The 27,582-nt window shown below is 35.0% G+C and overlaps 1 protein-coding gene across 2 annotated transcripts in view; it reads left to right on the top strand.

The window, feature by feature from the left end:
• Positions 1-27,582, top strand: part of put (activin A receptor type 2 punt) — a 212,732-nt gene that overhangs the window by 166,982 nt on the left and 18,168 nt on the right. For both annotated transcript variants that reach the window (XM_090393363.1, XM_090393371.1), the window contains exon 8: positions 462-592. In XM_090393363.1, coding sequence (XP_090249489.1) covers positions 462-592 — 131 coding nt within the window. The remainder of the gene's footprint in view (positions 1-461; positions 593-27,582) is intronic.

Raw genomic sequence — 27,582 nt, 5'->3', positions numbered from 1 at the left:
TGTTCATCAGATATGAAGAATGCTGTAACGAGATGCAAGGTGGTTAGGCAACCCCCCTTCGGATGTCATTTTGTAAAGGCTCCAAAATCCATATTATTGTTGGTTGCAAATCAGAAATACTGATATGAAGAGTGCTCTGACCATGGGCAAGGCTGCTTTGGCAAACACTTTGTTAAGACTCCAAAATCCATATTTTTTTTATAAAATAAGATGCTTTTTATAAATTAGTACTTATGGGGGACACACATAAATTGTGAATAAATAAAATTTTTTTTTTTAATTGAGTAGTCTGTTTCGGTCAAAAATTGTGAAAGTTATAGTTAATGAATAAAAATTAGCAATGTAGATGATATATTGTAACTTTTATTCTTTGCTATGAAGTTATTAAATGCTTTAATGAATGATGAATAGTAATAATTAGTGTAGAGATATATAAATACATACATATAAAATATTTTCAGGTCCAGTTTCCGAATATATGCTTCCTTTTGAAGAAGAAGTTGGTCAACATCCATCTCTTGAAGATATGCAGGAGGTAGTGGTACAAAAAAAGCTGAGGCCAAAATTTAAAGAACAATGGAGGAACAATCCTGTATGTTTTTTTATTTTATTTATTTATTTTTGTGCATTTTAAACAATTGGATAATTTTGTTCTTTATTATAATAGAATCTGCCCTTTTATAGAAAGTTATTAGAATATAGTGCTTCTTCTTTATTTTAAGGTTACATGATGGTCACCATTCATTGTGAAGAATTTATGGGGAAAAAAACACCCTTGTTGGATTAATTACTTTACTTATAATTATGAACATAGCATTCAACATTTTGACTTCTGTATTGAGGTTATCATCAGGAAAACATATATATGCACAGAACACAAGCTATGTAATGCTACACAAAAGTACGACAAATCTAAAAAATAATAATAATAATTTTAATAAATAAAAAATTATGTACAAATATCAATAACAAAAGAAAATACATTTATATTATTTAAATTAAGGGGATATTAAATCCCACATTGTTTCAAAACCGAATAAGAAACTCAAAGATCGGAATCAAAGAGTTTCACCGAATATAGTAACTATAAAAGTATTGGCGACTACTAGCGTAAGCTAAAGCATGTCGTCCAAATACGTAGTACAAACTAGGGCAAACTCATAGCAAAGGTGGGGAAAGTTCTGATCACTATTCTTAGTATTTTCCATAATGTAAAACCCATCTCCTAGGAGATGTATGATGTTATACATTATGGTGGGATAGAGAGTGACCTCCCACCATAATGTAAAGCCGAGGAAGCAAAATTGTTGTTGTTCAAGGCCTCCCGGATCTTCCCTTGTGCACATCATACACAGTACCATGGGTCTCAAACTTATTGTAATCACGGATACGTGCAATTGTCAGGCATGTTGAAGGTTGTGTTGCAAACTCATGCCTCCATTGTCATTGAACTTCAACATTCTCAAATTTGAAATACCACTTTAAAATGGTCTTGCATTCCTCGAATTAACATGTTGATGCTATTATTCATGTGAGTAATGACATCTTTTGAAATAACATCATACTACACATTTCTACCATAATTCAATCCAACTTTGAAAAAGTCCATAGACAACATCTGTTTAAGTGTGTATACATTTTTTGACAGACTGTGTGTGTGTGATATACAGATGATAAAAAATAAAAAAGTTTATATTGGAACTACATTAAACACATTTAATCAGGTTATGGTACAGACCATCAGCTGGTAAGAGCCAAAGTAAGGCTAAGACTCCGAAAACTTCCAGGGCAGGCACATTCCACTAGATTGGATGTTAGAGTAATTCCCAGTGGATTCACAGAAGAAACATCAACTCAGCTGGATGATTTTTTGGAGACCAATGAGGAAATCTCACCAGAAATGCTTTGGGAAGGAGTCCAGATGATAATACAAGATACAGCGAAGGCGTATCTCGGCCCAATAAGAAAACTGAGAGACCCATGGATATCAGATTCAACATGGGAACTAATCAAAAGAAGGCGGTTGGAAAATCAAAGAGACACAGGGACCGAAGAATACAAGAGATTACATAGAGAAATCAGAAGAGCCATCAAGCAGGACAAAGAAATAGAGTTCCAGATGAGAAGGCATAATTATAAAAGGATGTTTTATTTAGTTCGTGACTTAAAGCACAAGTTTAAGCCAAAATTTAATGTCATCAAAGACAGGAATGGATCATTACTAACAGAAGAGTTGGAAATCAAAAACAGATGGAAAGAATACTGTGAGGAACTGTACAGCAGAGTGGATAAAGAAAATGTGGAGTCCTCCCACCAAGAAAATTTTGATTTGGAACCTCCTCCACTTAGTCATGAAATTGAAAGAGCAGTTAAGCAGCTCAACAGCAATAAGGCCCCAGGTGCAGATGAAATCCCAGCAGAGTTAATTAAGGCCACAGGGGATGGAGGGATAAGAGTGTTTCATAGATTGATTACAAGGATATGGGAGACAGGATCATGGCCTAGAGACTGGAAGAAGTGAGTTTTCATATCACTACACAAGAAAGGTGATATGAAGGCATGCAAGAATTATAGAACTATTAGTTTGATATCTCTTCCAAGCAAAATTTTATTAAAGATCATGCTAAATAGGATTGAGGCCAAAGTTGAGGCAGAGATGCCCGAGGAACAAGCAGGTTTTAGGAAAGGTAGGGGCACCAGAGATCAGATCCTTTGCCTTAGCAGATCATAGAAAAATATAAAGAATTCAGACTCCCTCTGGTAATGTGTTTCTTAGACTACTCTAGAGCTTTTGAATGTGTTGAGCATATGAAATTGTGGGAAGTAATGAAAAGAATGGGTTTTCCTCAACACACTATCAGGTTGATAGCCAACTTGTATAAGGAGCAAGAAGCCACAGTAAGAACAGGTGTTGGATTGACTGACTGGCTTCAAGTTGGAAAAAGGAGTTAGACAAGGATGTTTACTTTCTCCTCACTTGTTTAGTATATATGCAGAGGACATCATGCATGAAGTATTGGATGAGCTCAGGATAGCCATTACGATAGGAGGTAGATTGATCAGTAATCTGAGGTATATGCTGATGATACAGTACTCCTTTGTAATGCCATGGAAGAACTAGGACTAAATCTTGACAAAGTTAACAAGATCAATAATAACAGAGGATTTCAACTCAATTCTAGCAAGTCAAAGGTCATGGTTCTCAAGGAAAAACAAACAGAGAAGCTCTTGAGAAAAAAATGTATCTTAATGGAGAAAGAATTGAGGAAGTCAGCAAGTTTGAGTACCTGGGATCCATTATTAATGTGAAGAATTGCTGTTCAGAAGATGTCAGAAAAAGGTTAGGAATGGCTAAACCAACAGTCAGAGACCTGTCTAAAAGCTGGAAGGATGGATCTATCTCCATGGGAACAGAGTTGAGGATTTTAGATGCAGTTGTTTTTCCAACAGCGACTTATGGATGCGAGACTTAAAACCTAAAGAAATCAAAGAAGAAACGGATATCTGCTTTTGAGATGTGGTGTTACAGAAGGCTGTTGAGGATATCATATACTGAAAGGCGTACAAATGAATGGGTGTTAGAAAAGATTAGTAGAACTTTAAAGCTCCTTAAGGATATTGACAGAAGAAAGTTAAAATATTTTGGACACATAGAAAGGATGGAAGGAGGACTTCTCAGAACAGTAATAGAAGGTAAAGTTCCTGGAAAAAGAGGCAGGGGTAGACCCATCAATGAGATGGATGGATGGCATGTGTGGGGTGACTGATCTTCAGAGAGTTGAAGCTGTCAGAAAAGCAAACAACAGGACTACATGGCGAGGTCTGGTGTGGAACATCACCAAGCATCGTAGTGACCATAAGGCATCTGTAGATGCCCAGTGAACATAGAGAGAGAATCAGGTTATGACAGGAAAATGAAAGCCCACGATTACATCCTTAATGTTTCCAACCACCCTCTTAAACCTATTCGGTATTTTGGATGATTGGCAGCACTTGGGATTAAAGTTTTCGGCTGCTGGACTTTCAGCATTTCTGGATAAGCTTTGTAAAGATCTATTGAAGCCTCAGCAATGCATTGCATAATAAATCAATTTTTGTTACCTAAATTATTCCATTCTTTAGTATTAGGAATGTCAGTTCAGTTCTGAATTGTATTATGTATATATATATAGTTGGGTTATATTTCACAAGTTGATTTTAAACCAAACAACTTACCTGGAAAAAAATGAATCATTTAGTCTCAGACAACACCACCTTTCGACTTGTGAAATATAACCCAACTAATAGGATTAAAAAGAAAACAGACGAAATACTTAAATCATTTGCATTCTAGCCCACAGATACAATTAAAAAATACTTCTGCACTATGCATTCTCCAAGAATTTATGGTACAGCTTCGGCCAATAGTTGAAGGTATCTAAAGTCCCAATTGTCATTTAGCCAGGAAACATCAACACTCAAGGAGTTGGTAGATTATTTCCCCTCCTATATTAAAAACAAGCAACACTTTGTAAACAAAATTAAGGACATCATACTTGAAAAAAGTGATTTATTAGTCAGTTTTGATGTCTCTGCTAATTTTCATAAATGTCACTATCTATCACAATTCTGCTTTTTCAGGAACAAATTCCTGCCTAATATTAGGGTACCCTTTTCCCATGAACTATGTTCTGGCTATTTTGTGTGGCAAAATGCTTTTTATCTGCAAAAAGAAGGCACAGCTATGGGCTCACCATTATTTACCCCCCCCCCCCCAATTGCTAACTTTTATATGGAAGCTTTTGAGCAATGTGCTCTAGATTCCTTTTCTTTAAAACCCAGAGTTTGGCTTAGATACATTGATGATTTCTTCATTGTCATTCTCATGGCCACCAGCTTATTAGATACTTTCCTCAGCCACCTAAACAAACAACATAAATGCATACAATTCACAACTAAAATTGAAAGTCAGAACACACTTCCTTTTCTAGATACACTTGTTACAAGTCTTCCTTCCGGTAGTCTTTCCTTCACTGTTTAAGTAAGCCTACACATACTGCCCACTATATGCAAATATTACAGGTGTGTAGTGCACGCCCACAGAATAGCAATACCATCGATATTGTATTTTTGCATTTATTCCTGTTAAAGGCTCCCCTAATTGTTTCCTGGCTTCAGGATGATTCCTAAAATTAATCACAATATATTAATGCTTCATGAAGAGGAGGAGGAGGACACTTTTCTCGACGCATAAAATTGCATCATATTCGTGTTAATAGCCTGATTTTAACATACATTTAAACAAGCATGCAGATGATGCATAGCAATATCATCGATATTGTATTTTTGAAGCCCGGAAACAATTAGCGGACTTCAGGATGATTCCTAAAATTAAACACAATATATTAATGCTTCATGAAGAGGAGTTGGACACTTTTCTTGATGCATAAAATTGCATCGTATTCGTGTTAATAACCTGGGTGTATGCAGTCACAAATACTGACACTTTCAGCCCTTTAAACAAGCATGTAGATGATGCAGCATGTCAATTTCTTAGTTTTGCAATGGTTTTAAACAGCCCCAGAAGGTGAGGCAGGGTGTTTGCTGAGACAGTAGTATCCAGAAGCTGCTAGTGGCTGTGATTGGTTATTGTGTGATGTTTTCTAAGTTTTCTAAGTTTCAGCTGTTTTGCTTGAGTGAAGTGTGAACTGACGTGTTTAGTACACCAATATAGACAAGTTTTTAATATACAGGGTGTCCATATTGGACCTCCCTAGTTTCAAAGAATGGTAAAAAAAATGAAATGGGGTAATATGTAAGGTTTGGGTTGTTCAAGCATTCCAGAGAGACTACAAGTTCATCCAGAATTTATTTTTATAAAAATTTGGTGAATGTTCCTTCTCATTTATCCAATTTTGACACCACAATCCATAAACTTAAGTAGTAGTTACATGTTGAAACTAGGGAGGTCCAATGTGGACACCCTGTATAATTTTTCATAAATAATTTATAACTTTTTTGACCATATTTACAATGGGAAACAGTGTTGTCTGCCGGAGCTTTCGCAGATTGCATAATTATAGTCGAATGAAGTTGGACTTGTGCATAACTAAGTAAAACAAGTTATTTCAACCTTTCTTTGGTTCAGTTCAGAAAAATAATAATTTCCCAAGTGATTACTTTTTCCGATTTCTGTATGTATTATATGATTGTATTTAAAAGGATTATATCAAAATTCAAATTATCCGTGTCTCATTCTAGTATTTGCCAATGGTAATCTAATGTGCTTCTCATATAAACAATGCGTGTGAAGCATAGCTATTGTTCATTTGACCTTTATTCTTTCCATATTTAAAATTATATTAATTGATAAATTCATGTATTCAAAGTTATCCTACAGTTAATTGCATTGAACCAATTAAGATGAGTGCTGATGCACTATGACTCTTAAAACTTTCATACATCAATAAAAATGCAACCATATGGTCAAATTGGTGTGAATTTTGTAGCACAGGTTGTATAAGTGACATGACAGCGCACCCAGCTGAGCTTTATATTCCCCAGTCTAAATAGGCATGTGATGCTACTGATATATACATCAACTCTTAACCACCACCCAAAACAAAAACTAGGTGTCAGACTAAAAAATGGGTCTTTAAAGATTTACTCCAGTGAGCAAACACTTAAACATTCTTCACAAGACTTCACGTAAAAAGTTCAACTCATCCAAGGATCCACTTCCTCCACTGGCCCACCCTGGAGTATACTGTATTCATTGTGCCTGTAATTTGCCCTATATAGATGAAACAGGCCACACAATTCCTGTCCAAAAAAAAGGAACATAAACAGCATGTTAAATTTAATAACTATGGTAAATTTGGCTTCTCTGATCATGCCCTGAATACTCTGCATAGAATTGATTGGAAAGGCACATCACACCAAAATGTGGTATGAGCATAAATTTAAAGAGGCATGTGAAATTCTTATCAACCAACCAATCGTAACAGTAATGGTGGTCTAAAAATCTCAAGAATATGGATGGCACATATTCTACGCACATAATCTTTTGGTCTAGCATCTATTTATTTTTTGTTTGTTTTTTCACTAGAGGTCAGGCCAGTAGAATAATGATTGATCAAATCATTGTCACCTTGCATATTTTGAAATGTAATATAACTTGTCTTTGTGTATATATGTATATTGATGAGTCTTTGGACTTCCTGGAGGTGTCACATAATGATAATAATATATACTCCAGATGATGACCTTAATATGAAAGTACAAATGTTGGGAAATTAAAGTAATTATTGCTAACATGGTTGTAGTCTCCATGATTTACCAAAATGAATACTGATCACCATGTAACACTGAACTAAATCGATCTTATTTCATAATGGATTCATTTAATAATATTCTTAAATTTGAGTTCAGGAAAGGACACAGTTTTGGATAGTTTTTAATAATCATTATCAAATTCCTGGCATATATCCTTGGTGGAGAATACAGGGGGTACTGTGATAAGATTACATGAAAAATATTGTAATATATTATATTACTGTCTCTTAAGGCATTTCTTATTGTGTCAGTCCACATAGATCTTGGTCTTCCTGTAGGTCTTTTTCTTGCCTCCCTGGTAACAGACACTTGTTTTGTTAACCTTTCCTCGATCATTCTGTTTATTTGGACCATGCCATTTTAGATTAGCTGTGCCTACACATTCCTGAATGGTAATAATGTCAAGTTCCTTTCTAATATCCTTGTTTTTAATATGATTCCACCATTGATGCCATCTGATCATTCCCCTAATTTTTCTCAGAGCTTTGTATCTGTGGTTTCTAGTCTTTGATCAACTGTTGGCTTCTAATCCAGCACTCAGACCCATAACTTAAAATTGGTTCACACGCTATCTTGTATTATGTAAGTTCAGTGTTTTGGCTAATTTCTCTCTTATTCCAAAGAGATTTATTCATCTGGCTCTCCACCATACCAGCTTTGCTAAGTCTGTTGTGTATTTCCATATTTAATTTGCCATCATCACTGTAAATAGCTGAAATATTTTAATTGTTTCATAAGTTTCCCATTCAGGATGTAGTTTGATGTTTTCACTATTCCTTCCTATTTTCATAGTCTTTTTTATTGCAGTTCATATCAAATTTATTACAACAGTTATTCAATTTAGTTAGGGAATTCTACAAATTTGTATTGGATTTATTTAAGATAATAACATCATCTGCATAAAGTAAAGAATTCAGTTGAATATCTGCAGTTTTGTTATTATGCATAGTCCCACTGTGCTTCATAATGTGATTCATATAAATGATGACGGAAATTTGAAAAGTGTATCCTTGTCTCATACATGATTTAGCATCAAGCTTTTTTCCTGTACTTCCTTCAGTTCTAATTGCCGACTTACAACTCTGGTATAGAGTGTGTATTACTCTGTATAATGTCCTGTCTACACTGTATAATTGTAGTATTTCAAACTGCTTTTCTCTTGATACTTTTGTCATGTAGCTTTTTCAGGTCTACAAAACTTAGAAACAGATCTTTGTTATATTCCACTGATTTCTCAATGTTTCAAGCCAAAAATCAAATCCTAACAACCAGTTTGCCTGAAGCTTAGCTTGTCCTTCTTTGTTTTCCTTTCGCAGTTTTTCTTAGCTTTTTTTTTTTTTTTTGAAGGATATTTGCATAAATCTTGTCAGGAACACTCATTTGAGAAATACATCCGTAAGTCTTGTGCAATTTTTTCTCTTTTTATGGGGGGGGGGGGAACTACGAGAGTTCTACTCCAATCGTTTGGAATTCAACTTTGAGAATTATGCATTACAGCCAGTATAAAACTTTTGTAGCTTCATATTTGAGCATTTCTAGTAAAATGTCATCTACTCCAACTGTTTCTTTTCTACATTTCAGTTTTTTGATGTGCTCCTGATTACATTCCTCTTGAATATTTTTTTCAGTTCTTGTTTAATTTAGAATCTTTCAAAGTAATGACTCCAGACATGGAATATGTTGGAAGTTTTTTCCCACTTGGTTAGACTATAATAAATTTAGTTTAATCCTTTATCCAAGTGTAAGCAAACAAAGTTTGCACCTGAAGTATCTTCAGGATTGAGGCAACTCGTGGTAAAGGTGGATCAAGCTCTCATCACTCCTTGTCTTAGTATCTCCCATAATGCAAAGCACATCTCCTTGAGGACATGTGTAATCATCATCATCATCATGAATCATGGGCTCACTGCCCGTTGATGTCTGATGCCTGTTTCACTATCTTCTTCCACCTTTCTTTGTCCAGTGCACAGTGTCACAGTTTTTGTACACCCATTCCACACCAGTCTTTTATATCGTCTATCCATTCTCTGTATGGTCTACCTCTTCTGTTTAAACCATCCAAAATACCAAACATAAATGTCTTTATCTTCCAGTCCTCACTCATTCTACAGATGTGTCCAAATAATTGCAGCTTCCGTTTTATAATCTTCTGCATTAGATTCTGTTTTGGTTGTATCTTCTGATAGAGCTCTTCATTGGTGATTTTCTGTACCCATCCTATTCTTAGAATCTTCCTGTAACAAGTTCTTTCAAATGACAAAATTCTTTTTCTTGATTCCTTATTTATTACCCACGTTTCAGATCCGTACAGTACACTGCTGAAGATGCATGTTTCCAATACTCTTAGTTTTGTTTGCAGACTGATCACTTTACTTTTCCAGATGTTTTCTATGGCCTTCAGATTTGTTCTTCCCTTTGCAATCCTGATCTTTATTTCTTCTTTACAGTCCAAGTCATATGTCAGTTTACTTCCCAAGTATGTGAATTGTTCTACATTTTCTATATCAGTTCCATCCACTTGTATCTTTTGTTTCATGTTCTTCTCACCAAATACCATTGTCTTTGTTTTTTCAAAGTTCATAACAAGTCCAAATCTCTTCCCTTCCTCATTTAACAATTTCAGTGTTTTTTGAAGTTCTCTTTCGTCTTCTTCAATAATAACAATGTCATCTGCAAATCTCAGATTGTTAATTCTCATTCTGTGTACAGATATTCCTTTGGCATCTTCTTTCATTTTATCCATTGCTCTTTCTAAATGTGTGATGAAAATGCTTGGTGATATTGGGTCTCCTCTAGTACCACTGCTTGTTTTAAACCATTTCCCCAAATCATCACCTATTCTAACTGCTGCAACTGCATTCTGGTAAACATCTCTTAATATAGCTATTAGTTTTTTATCATTTCCATAGGATTCCAGAACTGCTAATGTCACTTTCTGGTCAATACTGTCAAAAGCTTTCTGAAAGTCAACAAAGCAAGTATATATGTTTTTGTTTTTTCTCCTAGCTTTCTCTGTTATTAACCTCATTGTCAAAATCTGTTGAATTGTAGTTCTATCCTTCCTAAATCCTGCTTGCTCATCTGCAAGGTATGCTTCCAATTGTGTTCTCAATCTTTCTGTCAATATGATCATCATCAGGTGACTTGTCAAGGCAATTGTTCTATAATTTTTACATTCTAGCTTATTTCCTTTCTTGTATAATGTTACTAATATTGATTTCACCCACTCCTCTGGCATTTTCCCTTCTTTCCATACCATATTGCATAGTTGGTGCATTTCTGTAACCATACTTTCACCATGTATAATGTATAATGTATAATTACATGTATAATGCTATGCATTAAATGAAGGGCCACTATCCAGACCGGTTTCAACCTTTATTGAGGTCTTGTCAGTGGGAGTCAGACCCAGAGGTGGTGATACTAAGGAGGAAGCAATGGAGAAGTCATATTTACCTATACGAGTTGCCAAAAGGTGTCTCACCTTATTATTAAATTACTGTGGATTTAGATAGTATAATGCATAGCATTATACATGTCTGCAAGGAGATGTGCTTTGCATTATGGGAGATACTAAGTGCTTGGTCCACCTTTACCACGAGTTGCCTCAGTCCTGAAGATACTTCTGGCGCAAACTTTGTTTACTTACACTTGGATAAAAGATTAAACTAAATTTATTATAACATATAGAATATGTTGATCTTCAGTTTTTCGTGTCACCTTTATCATCTCTGATTCTTCTCTTTCTGTAGTCTTTATTCCATTGCTAAGCTTTTTCATTATCTCCCAGAACATTTTTCCACCTTTCTGATATTTATCTTTTGTATTCTAATCTCAGTCTTCCTGTGACTTTTTTTTTTTTTAGTACTTATATGCATTTCTTCCCTTTCCTACATTTCTCTTAAATTCTTTCATGTACTTGCTAGCCTACTTGCCAGGAAGTTTTCCATGACTATCTCTTTTAACTTCCTAAGTCCATTGTGTTGTGCTTTTTCTATCCTTGCTGACAACTTCATCTCATATCTTTTTGGCTGAATCATCTCAAAGTTTTCTTCAGAGTCTGCAAGTGAATCTCCAAGGCCTCTTTCTTATTTGCAAACTCTTGCATTCCTTCTTGAATATTTGAGTCTACAGTTCATCTCTAAAAACCGTTTAACTATGATTTTTTTTTTTTTAATAAAAAAACTTTCTTACACACTTTTCTTTTCTATATGATATTATTTTATACTGCTCAGTACTAAATGTTGATCACTTCCTATTTCAAGTCCCCTGTATGCCCCAAACGGTGATATTGCTATCATTAATAACATAGTCAATGAGACTCTTTTTTTCTTCTTGTGAATTTGTACACGTTTTCATGTTTGAACATATAATGACTAGTTTATGTCCTGAACAAAAATCCAGCCAGAACACTATTATTATTAGCTTTGTTCTTTTCTACAAATTTTTCTAATACCTTTCATATGTCTAGTATTCATTTTTCTCTGTGCGAAGCACCAATAAGGACCAACTTTTTCTTTGTATCATTGCCTTCTATAATGAATCGAGAAATTCATTCACTTCTTCCTTAGTAGAACCTTCTGTGGAACCATAGGTACAAAAAAAAAAAAAATCATCATCATCATCAAATTCCTGATGTATCCTCAAGGGGTGTACAGGATATAGTACTACATGAAAAATTTACATCATTACTAACTTCCTATCCACAATTTTCCTCCAAATCAGTCTGTTACTTGTCAAGACTCCAACATTATCAGATCTTATATTTCTATCGTCTAAGGCACTTTTTACCATATCAATCCACCTATATCTTGGTCTTCCTCTGGGCCGTTTTCCTGCCAACCTGGCAGAGAACACTTGTTTTGCTAATCTTTCTTTGCCCATTCTGTTTAAGTCACCATACCACCTGAGATTAGCTCTGCTAACGCATTCCTGGATGCTGACAATCTAGTTCTTTCCCAATATCCTCATTTTTAATATGATATTGCCATTGATGCCATCTGTTCATGCCTCTAATCTTTCTCAGAACTCTCATATCTACATTCTCTAGTCTTTGGTCAAGTGTTTTACTTTTGACCCAGCTCTCAGATCCATAAATTAAAACTGGTTTGAACACTGGCTTGTATACAGCTAATTTAGTGTTCTGATTAATTACTCTCTTATTCCATATGAATTTATTCAATTGACTTCCCACCATACCAGCTTTGCTGATTCTGTTGTCTATTTCTATATTTAATTTACCATCTTCAGTAAAAATCATGCCTAAGTAACTGAAATGTTTTACTTGTTCCACATGTTCTCCATTCACAACACAGTTGACATTTTCAACGATTCTACCTATTTTCATTGTCTCTGTCTTTTTATTGCTGACCTTCATACCATATCTATTACTTGTTCAAAATTCCATTTTGATGTTTGTCTTCATCACTCTACTTGATATTGCCTGCTATTCAAGATCTTCTTTGTGTTTGAATACCATCCTTTCCTCAATCATTATTGCCTGTTGTTTGACATTTAGAAGAATCTCACCTGTTTTGTCTTTTTTTGTTTTGGTAAGTGCAATTATATGCTTTTATTTCTCCAATACTTTCACTTCTTTTCCATTGATGCTTCATATTGATGGCAAATCTATTTAACTTGGTGAAATCCCTGCCAGCATGAAATTCCATTGTATTGTAGAGTTATTCAGTATCTAGAAATAGCTAATAGCATGCCTCTTGAAAAGGTGAGGACTCAACATTAGGTCAAGCCCTGATCGATTTTCCACTTCTTAAAAGATTATGTGGAGGTCTCCTCCCATTTATCTAGTCTTGATCCTTGAGCATGCCAGTTATTTTTAAGAGTTTAGAATTACATTAACAGTCTTGATACACAAGTAATAAGGATGCCTAGACACTTCCTGTTATTTCTTTATTTTTATCTTAAATTTGTTTACTCCTTGGAATGCAAAAATATCAAGAAGAGACATATATTGATGTAAGCAAATCTATTACAGCAGCATTTGTTCAATACTTTTTGCCATATGCTTTCAAAATTCCACTATCATTCATTGCTGATAATTAAGGATACAGCAGGTTGCCATTGTTTTACTGCACTAATTGCTCCAACTTTGAATTTGATTTTTAGTTCCTGCCAGGAGAACTATTTCTAATAAGCCATATTAATGCTGGGAGAGGTTGCTGGTTCAAATTTGATTGCAGGCGTGAATGTTTATGATTGTCTTTAGGTGGGAGATGAATTTCATCACCCAGTGTGAGACCACCACCCTACTTATTGTAGACCTGAAGTGGCTTGAAAAGGCACCATGTTTGATCTCTAGAGCAGGGTTTCCTGACTGTGGAAAAATAAATTAAAAAATTACAAAAAAAAATGTACATACAGTCATACCCTGACTTACGCGAATCCGGAGTTATGCAGTTTCTTATATGTACGTATTCTCGTCACGCCTCACCACTAGTCGTATCTTTCAGGCGCCGGCTGCATTCGCCAGTGTCGCACATGCTGTGAACAAGCACTGACGTGTTTTGCACGGTCTCCATTCATACACGATTTTTATAGTCTACAAACCTTGCGATTGTTTAATATTATGTTCTTGATAAAAATTTTATCACATAAAAAATAATAATGTCATCCAAAAGAAGCAAGTCCGATTCTTCTACAACAACCTCCAGAATGCTTTGCCACCTTCTTGATATTTATTTTCTATATTCTTGCCAAAGTCCTCCCATGACTTTTGTTTAGCTAGTTTTACACACTGTTTAGCTTTCTTACATTTGTCTCTGTATTCTGTAAGAGTAAAAGCTGACTTATTTGCCAGGAACTTTTGATATGCTTTCTTCTTTTCCTTCACTGCCTCTTCCTGTGTCCACCAGGGAGTTCTGATTTTTTTATCCTTGCAGACAACCTCACCACATGCCTCTCTGGCAGAATCAATCAATGTTTTCTTCAAAGTTTGCCACTGAATCCCCAAGGTTTGATTCCTGTTCTCAAACTCTTTCATTTTCTTTTCAATAATCTTTCTGTATTTTAGTCCACAGTTCACATCTGAGAGCTGCTCAACTTTTATTCGCTTTAAAACTTTCTTACATGTTATTCTTTTCAATATGAAATTCTATTTTATCCTGCTCAAGACTAAATAGTGATCACTTCCAATTTCAAATCCTCTGTACACTCTGGTGTCCTGCACCAGGGAGAAAACATCACTATCAACAATAACATAGTCAATGAGACTTTTCTTATTCCTAGCCTCTTCTCTCCATGTGAAGTTGTGCACATTTTTATGTTGGAACATGGTGTTAGTAATAACCAGTCCATGTCCTGAGCAGAAATCCAACAGATATTTGCCATTATTATTAGCTTTGCTCTTTTCTCCAAATTTTCCCAAAATATTTTTATATATCTCACAATCATTTCCTACTCTGCTATTTAGATCCCCAACAAGGACCAACTTTTCCTTTTTCATTGTGTCAGTTGCTTTTTCTAAAGCCTCAAAAAATTCCTCCACTTCTACCTTAGTAGAACCTTCTGTGGGACCATAGGCACAAATAAGTCTCATTGTCCAGTTCCCCATTCTCATATTTGCCCACATTACTCTACTTGAGACTGACTGTCATTCAAGAAGATTAGCCTCATATTTTGTGTTGAATACTATGGCTACTCCTTCTTTTCCTTGATTGTCATTGCCTGAATATAACATTTTGTATTTATTGCTCAGAAAGATCTCACCAGTTTTGGTCTTTTTTGTTTCAGTCACCCCTATTATGTCGATCTGGTACTGATCTAATTCCTCAGCTAGCTCCATTTCTTTGCCATTCAGGCTTCTTACGTTGATAGTACCGATCTTTAACTCTGGTGATGTTGAGTTGGGGTTTGTTTTCAGATTTGTTCTAGTAGCTGACTTTTCGCTGTTCGCCCTGGTTCCCTGGCGAAAACAACGGGGGCCTTGTTTAATCGGGCGACGCCCCAGCCGGCATTAAATTTTGTCATGTTGTACCATCATTTTTTATTTTGGTTTAACCAATAAGAATACAATTTGGTCCGCTAAATCCCAAATTGCCAGCCCATCCTCGTTCGTTCAGTATCAAAGTAGATACCCAACAGGGTGCACCACGAGAAGGTGAGGATTGGACATTAGGTCAGAAGCCCTGGTCGGTTCTCCGCATTCCTTTAAAGGCTATGTGGAGGTCTCCTCTCAGTTATACAACTTTGACCCTTAAGCACCCCTTTATGAAACCATTGACATCGAAATAACTTTCTTTTTTTTTATGTACGAAAAACTACAATTATGATTATATTTCTTAAAACATATGGGTGTTTTTGTAAACCTTTGGTCCCAATTGTATGTTTGTATATATAAATTACTTGCAAAATTTACCCCGAGTTACGCAAATTCAACTTACGCACTTTTTGTTGGTCCCACCTACTCCGTAACTTCGGGGTTTTACTGTATATATAATTGATATAAAATGGGGGGAAAATCCTTAGCTCACCCACACTACAAATGTACTAGTAAACAATAATGATGGAGTTTATGAAAATAAATGAGAATATGAGGTAGCGTGAAGAAGGAACACACTTGAAATAATGAATGACAGTAAGCAAGATGATGAGATTGCAAATTTGAATAAAGGTGGCAAGAAAAAAAGTACTAGTAGATGAGATGATAAACAAGAACAACAGTATGAAAAGAAATAGTGCACTTGTGAGGAGTCTTATAATTGGATAAAATGTGAACTTGACAGGCCTGAGAAATGTCCACAAGTACTTCAGAGATGAAAAGGAGAGGTCAGAGGAAAGAGAGAGAAGAATATAAAAAAGGGCAGAGGAAGATAAAAGAATCTGTAAGTTATGATGAATCTATGTGTGTGGTGTACTTGACAAGAAACTAATGAAATCATGGAGCAAAGATAAATCTTTACTACAGGAAAAGATACGAATTATGCTGTGAGAATGAAGAGAGAGAAAATGAAATGAATCATTTGAAAAGTGGCATGTAAAGAATGAGAGAGGATGTGAAAATGTTACTGGAAGAAGCAAAATAAGAGCAAGATAATAGTGTGAGTTTGTTGCCATGATATAACAGGAAGGAACTGAGAAGAGTTAATGGTAGCAGATGAATCAGTGCATAGGTTGTGCAGGAGAAATAGTGTGAATTTGTCATCCAAATGAATAATAGAGGGGATGATAGAGAGAATAGGAAACGAATGATGACTTGCATTTAAATTAATTGGGAATTGGCTATTTGAAGAATATATGTTTCTTAGAGGTAGAACTCATGTCTAGAATCAGTAAAGGTGGTGCTTTTATTATGATTATACAATGCTTCTGGAGGAGGAGAAATCACTTAAACATCAAAACTAGATTACTGGGAGGAGACCTCCACATATCCTTTTAGAAGGTGGAGAACTGACTGGACTTCTGACCTATGTCCAATCCTCACTCTCCCATGATGCACCCTACTAGGATAATGAATGAATGAGGATGGACTGACAGTTTGGGATTTAGCTAACACCAAATTGTATTTTTTATTTGCTTAAACAGAACAAAATGATGGAATTTCATACTGACTGGGACATCACCTAGTTAAACAAAGCCACTTTTTGTGAGAGAACCATAGTGAGAATGAAAAGACAGCTATTTGAATAAACTCAAACTTGGCATCAGCAGAATTAAGATAGGCACCATCACTATAAAAAGTAAAAAAACAATTCAATAGAAAAAAATTATAGTGAAAGAAAAATGAGAGAAATGCCATGTCAACGTAATTGGTGTTAGTGAAACAAAGAAGATAAAACATGAGATTCTTCTAAATAAGAAGATGTAATATTTAGACAATAATGATCATGGCAAGGAAGGAGTAGTTAGTGTTCAACACTAAATGTAGGATAATATTGAGTGGCAAGCAATATCAAGCAGATTGATGTGGGCTACATCAAAATGGGAAATTGGACAACGAGACTTGTTTTTACAAGTGGTTCCACTGAAGGGGCCCACTAAGATCTTAGCAGCAGAGCTGGAAATAAGTAAAAAGACGTGAAAACTTCAAGAAAAGAAAATAATAAAGCTAATGACAGTGGCAAGTCTTCTAGATTTCTGTTCAGGACACAGATTTCTCTTCTAATATCTGAGTTAACATAAAGATATGCACAAATTCACATGGAGAGACATAAGAAATGTGATTTCTCAAGATACTCTTGTGCCCCGAAACAGTATACAGAGGATTTACATATACAAAAAGCTTTAAAAAGAATCAGAGTCAAGTAACTTATGGAGATGAACTTTAAACTCAAATATATATATGCGCTGTTCAAGAAAAATGGAAAGTTTGAAAATAAGACACGGTGGCAGACTTTGAAGAAAATTCATTCAGCCATGGAGACATGGTGAAGTCCTTTGCAAAGATAGAAAAATCAGAACTCTGTGGTGGATTCTAGAAGTTAAAGAGGAAGTTCTGGAAAAGAAGAAAACATTTTGAAAGTTCCTAGTAAGTATCTTTTCCTTCATGAGGATTTCCTTACTTATCCTAAGTAAGTGAGCATATGCTTTGAAAGAATACGAGAAAAATGTAAGAAAACAAAGCATTATGTAAAGTAGTTTAACAAATGTCATGGAAAGACTGGTAAGAATATAGAAGACATATCAGAAACATGGCAAAATATTCTGGAACTGTTAAAAAAGCTTTGAAATGGAGCAAAAAGTACAGTAAAAGGAATTAGATGATAAAGGTGACCTAAACACTTAAGATAGAGATACCTTGCTGTCTATAGTAATTACTTTGAAAACTTGTTAAAAGAAGTGACAGAACAGTGTTAGAAAATGATCAAGAAGATTGCAGTCAAGAGTATAAAGAAACATTAGATAAAAAAATAAAATAAGTCATAAAAAACTGAACTGTGGAAAAGCAGCTGGAGTAGATATTTGATCAGAAATGCTGAAATGCAGGGGTATAAAAATTTTATACAGGCTGCAATGCATAAGTTTAGAAGGCCTGTTCAGCAGGTATAATTTTAGATGATTGGAGTAGACCACTCAATCTAGAAAAAAAAAGGGGGGGGGATTATAACTAAATGTGAGAATTATAGAGAAATTTTCCTTCTGAGTGTTCCAAGTATGGTTTTATGTAAGTATACTTCAGAAGAGGCTAAGAAAAATTGTGGAAGAGAAACTTGGAGGAGAGCTGGTTGTCAGGATCATATTTTCACTTTTAGACAACTACTTGAGAAATCATGGGGAATATAACCAATATCTTTATTTAAGTTTTGAGTAATATCAAAAATTTACATAATCAGTTACCAAGAGAAGAGAAAGCTGTTTGAAATGTTACAGTTATATAGCATAGCTGGTACATTATGTTGACTAATATATAGTCTCAATTTCAGTTGTGAGTCAGTAATTAGAATTGAAGAAGGTACATGTAGATGGTTTTATGTTAAATCAGGTGTAAGACAAGGGCAAACATTATTTCCACTGCTATTCACCATTTCTATTGGTGTTTTTTTTTTTTTTTTTTTTGGCAGTTTTCAGTTGAAAAAAAATTATTAGGAATCATTCCAGCCAGCAATGTAACAGTGCAATGAAAGATAATGGATACATATAACAAATAAAAAAATACATATTAAAATTCTGAATAAACAATGGAATATCCATTTGATGCATGCTTTATAGGGTATGATTCAGAGGCAGTATATATTCATTGCATATGATATACTGCTTTATCACTGTTTCGTATACATCTTTCAGTAGGAATAAGAAAATTCCTAGCAAAGTTCATTTAAATTTGGTTTGGAATGATTAGGGGGAAAAAAAATTCTTCAGAGCACAATTACTAAAAACGGTTGGAAAATATTGATCTATATGGATCACATTAAGAATGGAAGTTGCGTGAAATTTGATATCTAAATTGGAGATATAAAGTTGGCTCTTTGTGAAAATGAAATTAATGAAACTGAATGGCTGCTCTAACAGTGGAAAAAAATTATGAAAATAAATCAGCAATAAAAAGACAAAGACTGGATTTAAAAAAAAAAAAAGTAAAAACATTTGAAAGCATCTACATCCTGAATCAGGTAATAAACTTCTTTTTGTTATTACTAACAATTTTATTAATATCATAATATTCTGTGCACTACTTGAAGGAATTTGATGATGATGTTTCCATAGATTCCCAGAAATCATAAAGGGTGGCCACTGTACCCAGCACAATGACACAATCCATTGTGCACTATACCATTTACCGCAAACACTGCAGTATTATTGTCTGTTAATTGTTGGCCAGTTTGTGAAACAACAGTTTTCCGGGAAAAAAATTCTGCTGCTCTATCTGCGAGTGGCTAACTTACCTTCATCTGAAAAAGCCCATATTTTATTCCTTCCATCATGATGAGAATTGAACCCATGTCTTTTCCATTCAAAGTGTATGTTCATTATTCTTCTGATTGTGTGTTCATGTGTACACGTAGGAAGGTTTGAGATGAGTTTTTGAATGGAAATATAGAATGCTGAATATAATTTCGTATGTGTCAGAACTCAATGGATGAGTCATTAAAAGCTACAAAGTTAAGTTAGGGTATCTGCAGAATCATGGGACATCACAGCTTATGTGATCTAATGCAGAAGTATTAGACATAAATGTGAAGCATGTGCTTATTTGACATTAACTAGTTTAATTCTCAGACAAAAATCACAATCATTTGTGAGACCTGATTAGTGGAGGAGGAGGATATGGTTACAGGGATGGAACATAAAAGATACTGCCTTTTCAGGTAGGACAGAAATAACAGAATAAGAAAAGGAATATTGCTAATAATTGCAGAAGAAATAATGAAGTTAAAGATCTTCAAAATCTTCAGAAGCTGAAGACCATTGAATTACCAAGAGATTACATTGAAAGTATATCAAAGCACCTATACTGCATTACCATGTTGAAATAATGCAGTATGTTCAGAGACTAATGTGAGATGAGCTGCAGGTGCTTTGAACATTCAAAATATTAATGCAAATATGCCATGGGATTAGATGGAATATTGTCCCGTGTCTTGGATGAAAGTACTGATAGAGCCTCTGACTTGGCAGTTCAACTTTAAGCACTGCCAAAGTCTCAGGGATGTGAAAGAAGGATATGATGGTTCATTGCATAAGGAAGTCTTTCAGACAATACTTGCAAATTATACACCTCTCAGGAGTGGTGATTAATGTTTTGGAAAAGTTGGTTAATGCCAGAATTTGCCGGTGGGTAGATAGACTCCATGGTGGACAGTCCAGTTTAGCAGTGGAAAAGTCTTGCCTTAATTTATTCTCTTTCTGTAGTAATCAGCGAGTTCATCATCATCATCATCATCAAATTCCTGCCATGTACCCTCAAGGGGTGTACAGGATATGACAGTACTACATGAAAAAATTACATCATTACTAACTTCCTATCTACAATTTTCCTCCAAATCAGTCTGTTACTTGTCAAGACTCCAACATTATCAGATCTTATATTTCTATCGTCTAAGGCACTTTGTACCGTATCAATCCACCTATATCTTGGTCTTCCTCTGGGTCGTTTTCCTGCCAACCTGGCAGAGAACACTTGTTTTGCTAATCTTTCCTCTCCCATTCTATTTAAGTGACCATACCATCTGAGATTAGCTCTGCTAACTCATTCCTGGATGCTGACAATGTCAAGTTCTTTCCTAATATCCTCATTTTTAATATGATATTGCCATTGATGCCATCTGTTCACGCCTCTAATCTTTCTCAGGACTCTCATATCTGCGGTCTCTAGTCTTTGGTCAAGTGTTTTACTTCTGACCCAGCTCTCAGATCCATAAGTTAAAATTGGTTTGAACACAGTCTTGTATACAGCTAATTTAGTGTTCCGACTAATTTCTTTCTTATTCCATATGAATTTATTCAATTGACTTCCCACGATACCAGCTTTGCTGATTCTGTTGTCTATTTCTATATTTAGTTTACCATCTTCAGTAAAAATTGTGCCTAAGTAGCTGAAATGTTTTACTTGTTCCACAGGTTCTCCATTCACAACACAGTTGACATTTTCAATGATTCTGCCTATTTTCATTGTCTTTGTCTTTTTATTGCTGACCTTCATACCATATCTATTACAACAGCTATTCAATTTAGTCAGAGAATCTTGCAGACTTGTAGCGGATTTATTTAGAAGTATAACATCATCTGCATAAAGCAAAGAGCTGACATTAACATCTCCAATTTTGATATCAGGTTTAATACCACATTCCTTCATAATGTGATCCATATAGATAATGAATAACAGAGGGGATAATGTACATCCTTGTCTCACACCAGATTTAACAGTAAACCATCTTCCTGTACTTCCTTCAGTTCTAACTGCTGACTCACAACTCAAATAAAGACTAAGTATTGCTTGATATAATGCCCCATCGACACCATATAACTGCAGCGTATTGAATAGCTTCTCTCTTGGCACCTTGTCATATGCCTTTTCCAAATCGACAAAACTTAAATACAGATCTTTGTTATATTCCCATGCTTTCTCGACTATTTGTCGTAAAGTGAAGATCTGATCCTGACAGCCTTTATTTGGCCTGAATCCAGCTTGTTCTTCACCAAGCTTTTCTTCCACAATTCTTCTCAACCGTTTCTCAAGTATACTTGCATAGATCTTGCCAGGAACACTCAGTAGGGAAATACCTCTGTAATTCTCACATTCAGTTTTATTTCCCTTTTTATATATGGGTACTATGAGAGCTCTACTCCAATCATCGGGAATTCGTCCCTCTGTCCAGGCTTTCTGAACTATGCAGTGCAGCCACTGTAAGACTCTTATACCACCATACTTCAGCATTTCTGGTCGAATATCATCTACTCCTGCTGCCTTTCCACATTTTAAGCCTTTGATGGCTTTTTCTACTTCAAGTATGGATATGTATTCCTGACTGCATGCCTGGTCAGTGTTTTTTATCACTGTGCTATCATCACTGCTTGTTTCATTTAGCAGTTTTTCAAAGTAATTACTCCATACTTCAAGGATATCTTTTTCTCCTGTTTTCATTTCACCTTTATCATCTCTAATTCATTTTACAACACTCTTTCCTCCATTCCTAAGCTTCTTCAACAACCTCCAGAATATTTTGCCACCTTCTTGATATTTATTTTCTATATTCTTGCCAAAGTCCTCCCATGACTTTTGTTTAGCTAGTTTTACACACTGTTTAGCTTTCTTACATTTGTCTCTGTATTCTGTAAGAGTAAAAGCTGACTTATTTGCCAGAAACTTTTGATATGCTTTCTTCTTTTCCTTCACTGCCTCTTTAACTTCCTGTGTCCACCAGGAAGTTCTGATTTTTTTATCTTTGCACACAACCTCACCACATGCCTCTCTGGCAGAATCAATCAATGTTTCCTTCAGAGTTTGCCACTGAATCTCCAAGGTTTGATTCCTGTTCTCAAACTCTTTCATTTTCTTTTCAATAATATTTCTGTATTTTAGTCTACAGTTTACATCTGTGAGCTGCTCAACTTTTATTCGCTTTAAAACTTTCTTACATGTTATTCTTTTCAATATGAAATTCAATTTTATCCTGCTCAAGACTAAATAGTGATCACTTCCAATTTCAAATCCTCTGTACACTCTGGTGTCCTGCACCAGGGAGAAAACATCACTATCAACAATAACATAGTCAATGAGACTTTTCTTATTCCTAGCCTCTTCTCTCCATGTGAATTTGTGCACATTTTTATGTTGGAACATGGTGTTAGTAATAACCAGTCCATGTCCTGAGCAGAAATCCAACAGATATTTGCCATTATTATTAGCTTTGCTCTTTTCTCCAAATTTTCCCAAAATATTTTTGTATGTCTCACAATCATTTCCTACTCTACTATTTAGATCCCCAACAAGGACCAACTTTTCCTTTTTCATTGTGTCAGTTGCTTTTTCTAAAGCCTCAAAAAATTCCTCCACTTCTACCTTAGTAGAACCTTCTGTGGCACCATAGGCACAAATAAGTCTCATTGTCCAGTTCCCCATTCTCATATTTGCCCACATTACTCTACTTGAGACTGACTGCCATTCAAGAAGATTAGCCTCGTATTTTGTGTTGAATACTATGGCTACTCCTTCTTTTCCTTGATTGTTATTGCCTGAATATAACATTTTGTATTTATTGCTCAGAAAGATCTCACCAGTTTTGGTCTTTTTTGTTTCAGTCACCCCTATTATGTTGATCTGGTACTTATCTAATTCCTCAGCTAGCTCCATTTCTTTGCCATTCAGGCTTCTTACGTTGATAGTACCGATCTTTAACTCTGGTGATGTTGAGTTGGGGTTTGTTTTCAGATTTGTTCCAGTAGCTGACTTTTCGCTGTTCGCCCTGGTTCCCTGGCGAAAACAACGGGGGCCTTGTTTAACCGGGCGACGCCCCAGCCGGCATGAAATTTTGTCATGTTGTACCATCATTTTTTTTATTTTGGTTTAACCAATAAGAATACAATTTGGTCGGCTAAATCCCAAATTGCCAGCCCATCCTCGTTCGTTCAGTATCAAAGTAGATACCCAACAGGGTGCACCACGAGAAGGTGAGGATTGGACATTAGGTCAGAAGCCCTGGTCGGTTCTCCGCATTCCTTTAAAGGCTATGTGGAGGTCTCCTCTCAGTTATACAGCTTTGACCCTTAAGCACCCCTAATCAGCGAGTTGGATAAAGGAAATGCCAACATCATGTTATGTTACTTCTGAACTTTGTAACGCCATTTGACAGTATACTTACAGAAATCTGTAAAGTAGACTGAAGCAAATGGTAGTGAATATGAATCTCAATATGAAGATAAGATGGTGACAGGGTGACTTACAGGCAGCAAATATTTGCCACAGCACAGTGAAAAAAAAGCAGGTGGCTAGTGGTATGCCACAAGGCTCTGTACCTGGTCTTAATTTGTACATTAATGATACTGGAGAAAGCTTATTGAAAGGTTCATAAGCAAGGAAGTCTGCAGATGCTCTAAGAGAATATAGAAAAAAATATTAGCTGTGTGTAAAAGTAGCTAAACAAAAGTCATGGAAAAACTTTAGTAAAAATATAGGAGATAAATATCAGGAAGTAGGAAAATGTTCTAGAAACTATTGAAAAAGCTTAGAAATGTACAAAAGAGTACAATAAAGGGAATCAGATGATAAAACTATTCTGGATTGTGTAGAGTAATTACTTTGAAAGAGTTTTAAGTGAAAAAACAGTGACAATGTTGAAAATATTCAAGAGGAATGCAGTTGGAAGTACATATCAGTACTTAAGTAAAAAGTAAACGCTATCAGAAGCCATGTGGAAAGGCAAGGAGTGTGGAGTAGACAATATTTGATCAGAACTGCAAAATTCAGAAGGCCAAATTCTAGATGACTGGAATAGAGAGCTCTCATAGTTCCCATCTGTTAACAAAAAAAAAAAAAAAATATTTGATCAGAACTGCAAAATTCAGAAGGCCAAATTCTAGATGACTGGAATAGAGAGCTCTCATAGTTCCCATCTGTTAACAAAAAAAAAAAAAAAAAAAAAAAAAAAAAAGGAAAATTTCTACAAAGTATTCTCAGTAAGATTACATACTGGATTTAGGCCAAATAGAGGTAGTCAAGATCAGATTTTCACTTTCTGACAAATAGTTGAGAAATCATGAGAATATAACAAGGTTCTTCAATGTGAAGAGATATGCAAAGCTTTATTTTTATGGAGTATCCTTCCATCAGAACATGTTTTGTGACTGCAGCTTTTTTAAATTAAGAAAGTGCTAAAAAATATTAATGAAATGATCATGCATCGGTACTATTACAAATGTATTGCCTGTCCCTGCTATATTTGACAGATACAATCTTTAGAAGTTGAACAGTGAAATTGTAAATATAGATGATCATTAATGAATATGATATTAATGATAAGTAAAATAGCCAGAACTTCATTTAGGCTTCAGAAATTTTAAAACCTGAAATGTAAGTAAGAAAATCTAAAAATGTGAAATTCAGATTAAAAGATATAATAAAAATGAAAATATATCAGTAATTGAATGATGTAATATTAATAAAAAAAAACATAAACATAAAGCCTAAAAAGATTAAAAGTGAAGATGTGTAGTATTCAAAATACATTAAAAGCCTAAAAATTAAAACCAAAAAAACATGAAGTATGAAAAAAGGACTATTGTAATAGGTCTCAACACTGGAAACATAAAAATAAGATAAAATCCCTTTACATCATCATTGTCATTCGTGACATGTACCCTCAAGGGGTGTACAGGATATTATGATAATACCACATGAAGAACTTATATCATTACTTACTACCTATCAACAATTTCCCTCCAGATTAATCTGTTATCTGTCAAGACTCCAACATTATCTGATCTTATATTTCCGTCTTTTAAGGCACTTTTCACAGTATCAATCCATCTATATCTTGGTCTTCCTCTGGGTCGTTTTCCTGCCAATCTGGCAGAGAACACTTGTTTTGCTAATCTTTCCTCTCACATTCTGTTAACACATTTCTGGATGCTAACAATATCAAGTTCCTTCCTAATATCCTCGTTTTTTTTTTTTTTTTTTATGATCACCATTGATGCCATGGTCTTTGGTCAAGTGTTTTATTTCTAACCAAGCTCTCAGATCAAAGTTAAAATTGGTTTGACCACTGTCTTGTACACAGCTAATTTCGCGTTTTGATTAATTTCTCTCTTATTCCATATAAATTCATTCAGTTGACTTCCAACCATACTGGCTTTGTTGATTATGTTGTCTATTTCCCAATTTAATTTACCATCTTCACTAAAAGTGTGCCTAAATAGCTAAAATATTTTACCTATTCTGTAATAGGTTTTCCATTCACGATGCAGTTGAAATTTTCAGTGTTTCTGCCTATTTTCATTGTCTTTGTCTTGTTATTGCTGATTTTCATACCATATTTATTACACATTATTCAATTTAATTAGGAAATCTTGCAGACTTGTACTGGATTTATTTAAAAGTATAACATCATCTACATAAAGTAAATAGCTGAGATTAACATCTCCAATTTTGATATCAGGTTTAATACTGCTTTCCTTCATAATATGATCCATATAGATAATGAATAACAGAGGGGGATAATGTACATCCTTGTCTGACCCCAGATTTAACATCAAACCATCTTCCTGTACTTCCTTCAATTCTACTACTGACTTACAACACAGATAAAGACTAAGTATTGCTTGATGTAATGCCCCATTGACACTATACAACTTGAGCATTTTGAATAACTTTTCTCTTGGCACCATGTCATATGCCTTTTGCAGGTCTACAAAACCTAAATACAAATCTTTGTTATATTCCCACGATTTCTCAACCGTTTGTCATAAAGTGAAAATCTGATCCTGACAGCCTCTATTTCGCCTGAATTCAGGCCAGATGGAGGCTGTTCTTCACCAGGCTTCCCTTCCACAATCCTTCTCAACCATTTCTCAAGTATACTTGCATAAATCTTACCAGGAACACTCAGTAGGGAAATACCTCTGTAATTCTCACATTCAGTTTTATTTCCCCTTTTTTGTATTTGGGTACTATGAGAGCTCTACTCCAATCATCTGGAATTCGTCCCTCTTTTGAGGCCTTCTGAACTATGCAGCCACTGCAAAACTTTTATACCTCCATACTTGAGCATTTCTGGGTCAAATATCACCTACTTCTGCTGCCTTTCCACATTTCAGACTTTTGATGGCTTTTCAACTTCAAGTATGAATATGAATGTATTCCTGATTGCATGCCTGTTGAGTGTTTTTTTTTTTTTTTTTTTTTTTTTTTTTTTTTTTTTTTTTTAACCACTGCGCTGTCACTGCTTGTTTCATTTAGCAATTTTTCAAAATAATTACTCCATACATCAAGGATATCTTTTTATCCAGTTTTCTTGTCACTTTTATCATCTCTAATTCCTTTTACAGCACTCTTTCCTCCATTTCTGAGCTTTTTCAACAGCCTTTGGAATATTTTGCCACCTTCCAGATTTTATGATATTCTTGATTTATTTTCAAAGTCTTCCCATGACTTTTGTTTAGCTAGTTTTTCACAGTGTTTAGCTTTCTTAAATTTGTCTCTGTGTTCTCTAAGAGCACAAGCTGACTTATTCGCCAGGAACTTTCGATATGCTTTCTTCTTTTCTTTCACGGTCTCTTTAACTTTCTGTGCCCACGTGGAGTTCTGATTTTTCTATCTTTGCAGACAACCTCACCACATGCCTCTCTGGCTGAATCAATCAATGTTTTCTTAAGGGC

This window comes from Typopeltis vanoorti, chromosome 1, assembly GCF_054136105.1.
Source record: "Typopeltis vanoorti isolate ZY-2024b chromosome 1, IOZ_Tvanoo_1.0, whole genome shotgun sequence".
NCBI lineage: Eukaryota > Metazoa > Arthropoda > Arachnida > Uropygi > Thelyphonidae > Typopeltis > Typopeltis vanoorti.
The sequence above is the reverse complement of the archived record's forward strand: the minus strand, read 5'-3'. Positions and strand labels throughout refer to the sequence as shown.